This window comes from Gekko japonicus, unplaced genomic scaffold (assembly GCF_001447785.1).
Source record: "Gekko japonicus isolate JY-2015 unplaced genomic scaffold, Gekko_japonicus_V1.1 scaffold538, whole genome shotgun sequence".
NCBI classification, from domain to species: Eukaryota; Metazoa; Chordata; class Lepidosauria; order Squamata; family Gekkonidae; genus Gekko; species Gekko japonicus.
In genome coordinates this window covers 57,826-61,690 of record NW_015168062.1, presented here as the reverse complement: position 1 = coordinate 61,690, position 3,865 = coordinate 57,826, and the positions used below count along the sequence as shown (strand labels likewise).

At 39.5% G+C, this 3,865-nt stretch overlaps 1 protein-coding gene across 1 annotated transcript in view; it reads left to right on the top strand.

Annotated features, from left to right (window-relative positions):
* The window catches only part of LOC107113239 (partitioning defective 3 homolog B-like), a 195,197-nt gene extending 191,645 nt beyond the window's left edge, over positions 1-3,552 (top strand). The window contains exons 4-5 of the mRNA XM_015414539.1: positions 1,782-1,891; positions 3,487-3,552. Coding sequence (XP_015270025.1) covers positions 1,782-1,891; positions 3,487-3,552 — 176 coding nt within the window. The remainder of the gene's footprint in view (positions 1-1,781; positions 1,892-3,486) is intronic.
* The last annotated feature ends 313 nt before the right edge of the window (positions 3,553-3,865 follow it).

Here is a 3,865-nt window from a genome sequence, read left to right as displayed (position 1 = left end):
GAAGAGCGGGCGGGGGGCAGTGCCGGATTTACGCATAAACTAAATAAGCTACAGCTTAGGGCCTCGCAATCTGCTGGGGCCTCGAATAAAAACACAATATAAAAATGATTTTAAATATTAAAAAGGCATATATATTTTAATTTTTTCTGAGACCAGCTGATGTAATTTAAAACAGTAGGGGTCCTCTGGGTTTTGTATAGCTTAGGGCCTCAGCAAGTCTAAATCCGGCCTGGTGGGGGGGGGACATCCCCAACATGACGTCATCACATCGGGGATGCCCCGCCCCCTCCGGGAACACCCCCCAAAGTCCCCCGCTGGGGTGAAAATGGCACTTGGCAACCCTACCTACTGTATAAATAAAAATTCTGTGGGTTGTTATCTTGCTTGTTTCAGGTGAAAACCAGAAGAGTTTAACCAAAGAAGTGTGTTGTGGCATAAGTATTCTGTTTCTTCTGGTAATACTGCCACTTGTAGGTCTTTAACCTTAAAATCATACCATTGAAGGGAAGAATATAGCTTCTGTGACTGTCCCGTCATTCACATACAGTAGTCCCTGTAAAGGAAGGAAAAAAGGTTAGGGACAAAGTATATTTGTAGTGCTTGAACTAGGGTAACTGAGATTATGGTACCTGAATGGAGTATAGACAGGAAACAGCAACCTCTATATTGGTTTCACCTACAATGTTTATTAGATAGCTTAACTGAATGGATTTTCTTTTCGCATGGGAGTTACATATGTATACATGTTATATACATAGAATTGTTGAATTCAGTGACTATAATTACAATCAATGAATAATTACAATCAATGAATAATTACAATCAATGAATAATTACAATCAATGAATTTTGTAGTTATCTAGACCGTATTTTCTTTTCGCATGGGAGTTACATATGTATACATGTTATATACATAGAATTGCTGAATTCAGTGACTATAATTACAATCAATGAATTTTGTAGTTATCTAGACCGTACTGCACAAGTGTTCTGTTATTTTATTATCCTGTTTCCAGTTGTTTACAAATCGTTTTGGGCCAATTAGTTTTTACTGTTGGCCCTGGTCCAATGATAAATTAATCTGGAAAGAGTTGAAGGGGAAAAAACTCCCATCCATAGTGTTTGAATTAAGGGTTTGTTTGTTTTTTAAAGCACATTAGAAGGAAGGAATTCTCATTTTTCATTTCTCAAGATTTTAGTTGACGCAGCGTGGTAGCTGCGTATTGGAATATCTGAAGTTTTTGCTTGGCCTTGAAAATTAAGAGTGTGTAGAATATATTGACAAATGTTAGCGGTATGAATAGATTTGAAGAGTAAATGCTGGAGAGAGGAGCAGTAGTCTGTGAAACACGCATAAATACTGATATTAATTTGGGATCCTGGATAACAAACTGTTGATTGTCTGAGTCCCAAATGGATCATACTCTTTCTTCTTGGAATTTCCATCGTATTAAGTTCAGTTCCTAGTTCTTTTTGCTACTGTAAAAAGCAAATGATGTCTAATTATGTTTTCCAAAAAATTAACTCTTTTTAAAATATTTTTTTGTTCTTCTAGTCCCTACTTTAGCCTTTAGACAGTTAATTGCTCAATGCAGAGATGGTATAACCAAGTTTAGACACTGAGAATTATGTAAGTAATACTGTTAGCTCTAAATTTGCAAGAATCTTTTAGAATCTTTAGAAATTTGGGAACATGAGTGGTCTGTCTGCCTGTTGTGTTGAATTTCTTTGTGTTGTATTGCCGCCTTTCATGTTTGACCTTTCATGGTTCTTACTTTTAGGGACACCACTGTTAGTGAGGAGGAGCAGTGATCCAGCAGTGGGCCTACCCTCTGACTTTCCTCCAGGAGCTTCACATGTCAACGATCATGCTCTGAAGACTTCTATGTTGGTAGGTAGCTCATTCTTCTGAATGCTGGTATTGTAGTATCTAAAAATATTAGGCTTCTTAGAAATAAGAATAAACTGAGAACACAAGAGGAATTATCGGATGGGTGGTGGGGAAGGAAGGAAAATTTGGAAATCTTGTTGACGCCTCCTTCAGACAACCAAGACAAAACCCTTCTCCTTTCTAGGATTTACTAAAGTCTTTGGTCTTGGGTAAGCAAAACCAGCTTTCATCTGACTTCAGGAGCTATTCCAACCTCTTTTTTATTTTTTACATTCACGCAAATATGGGTTCCTCAATGAGTCAGAAGTCTGCAACTCTCTAGACATTTTTCCCCCACCTAAATCTGAGTAGGTAATATTATTTAGGTGATATTTATTGGAGCACTGGAGTGGAATGGCACCTATGTATCAAGATCAAATATGTTCAAGCTTTTGTTCAAGGCAGTTGTGGGTTTCTAGATTTTGAATAATCCAGTGCCCACACTCCCCCTTAACGGAAATAATAATATTTATTTACATATAAAATAAATTAAGGTACATAAAGTGGAAGCATAAAACAGCATTCTGACCTTAGATATTAACAAGTATATTTTTTCTAGGTTTATCTAGATAGCATGTAAATAGCAAAGTTTATTTATTTTCTTAAAACATTTGTGTGCTGCCTTTCTATCCACATGTGGTCCTAACGCAGCGAACACCAAACATTAAACATTTCACCATTAAAAAATCAAGACATTAAAACAGCATTTATAATGTGTGTGTTTAAAATAGGGTTGACAGACTCCTTATCTGGCTATGGGATCCCGTGATTTGCTGAGCTTCTGGCTGGCAGGGGAAGCCCCGCCCCAAATAGGGATGTCATGTGGTGACGTTCCCACTGTGATGATGTTACACGTGAGTGCTGTCACCATGGAGAGGACATTACTGCGCAGTGCTCTAGTTTAAATGCAAAAGAGGCCAAAACTGTATGGTAAAACTATACAGTTTTTGCCCTTAAACCAGAATGTCGTGTGGCAATGTCCCTGGCGTGATGATGTCATCATGTCAGGGATGTTGCACTGCAGTGCTCCTGTTTGGGGGTGGGGCCTCTCCCCCTCCTGGATCACTCCCCCTCCGCCAGCGTGTCGAGAATGCCCGGCAACCCTAGTTTAAAATATTTAAACAGTTCAATAAAACATTATAAACATGCAACCATTTAAACACATAATAGCACAACCAGGGAGGATAACCGGTAACAGTTAGAGGGGGAAGCCAAACAACATGAAGAAGTTTTCACCTGCTGGCAGAAGACTATACTAGAGGGAGGCAACCAATTCTCCTGGAGGAGGGAGCAGCAAAGTTTCAGTCTGGTGACAGTTGCCATGCATTTAGCCTCAGGTGGTGGGGGCACCCAAAGCAGGGTCCTTGAAGAAGACCAGAGCAGATGGATAGGTTCATATGGGAGAAGGCAGTCCTTAAGGAATGTTAGCCCCATAGGGCTTTAAAGGTCCATACCAAGACCTTGAATTGGGCCTTCTCAGCTGAGCGAGCAGTTTCAGCAGTAGGCAACTTGTTGCCATTGTAATGAGTCAGAGATCTTATGCTCCTAAATTGCAGGACGTGCCTTCACCTCCCAAAGAAAATAATGCACTTGAAGCAGAAGTGATGTCCTGCGGGGTCTAAAACTATCTCCAGTACTTTTTTGAAGTTCCCCTTTTGCAATTAAGCAATTAGTATTTCTTTCATGTCAAGGCAGGTCAGGAATGAAAGTGGTTAATCTCATTAACACTGTCAGCATATACTACCAGGAAAATGGCCCAAAGGTAAAGTTGGGTAAACTCATACTGAGTTCAAAGAAGAAGGTAAGATAAAAGATGAGAATTGGTCTTGATGCATCTTTTAGGGAAGGAAAGGACCAAGGCTTGAGCATCTTGGATTTTTGCTGACCAAGCTGGCTGTAGAATTGGCATGCAGAACAAACATTTCATAGTTCCAT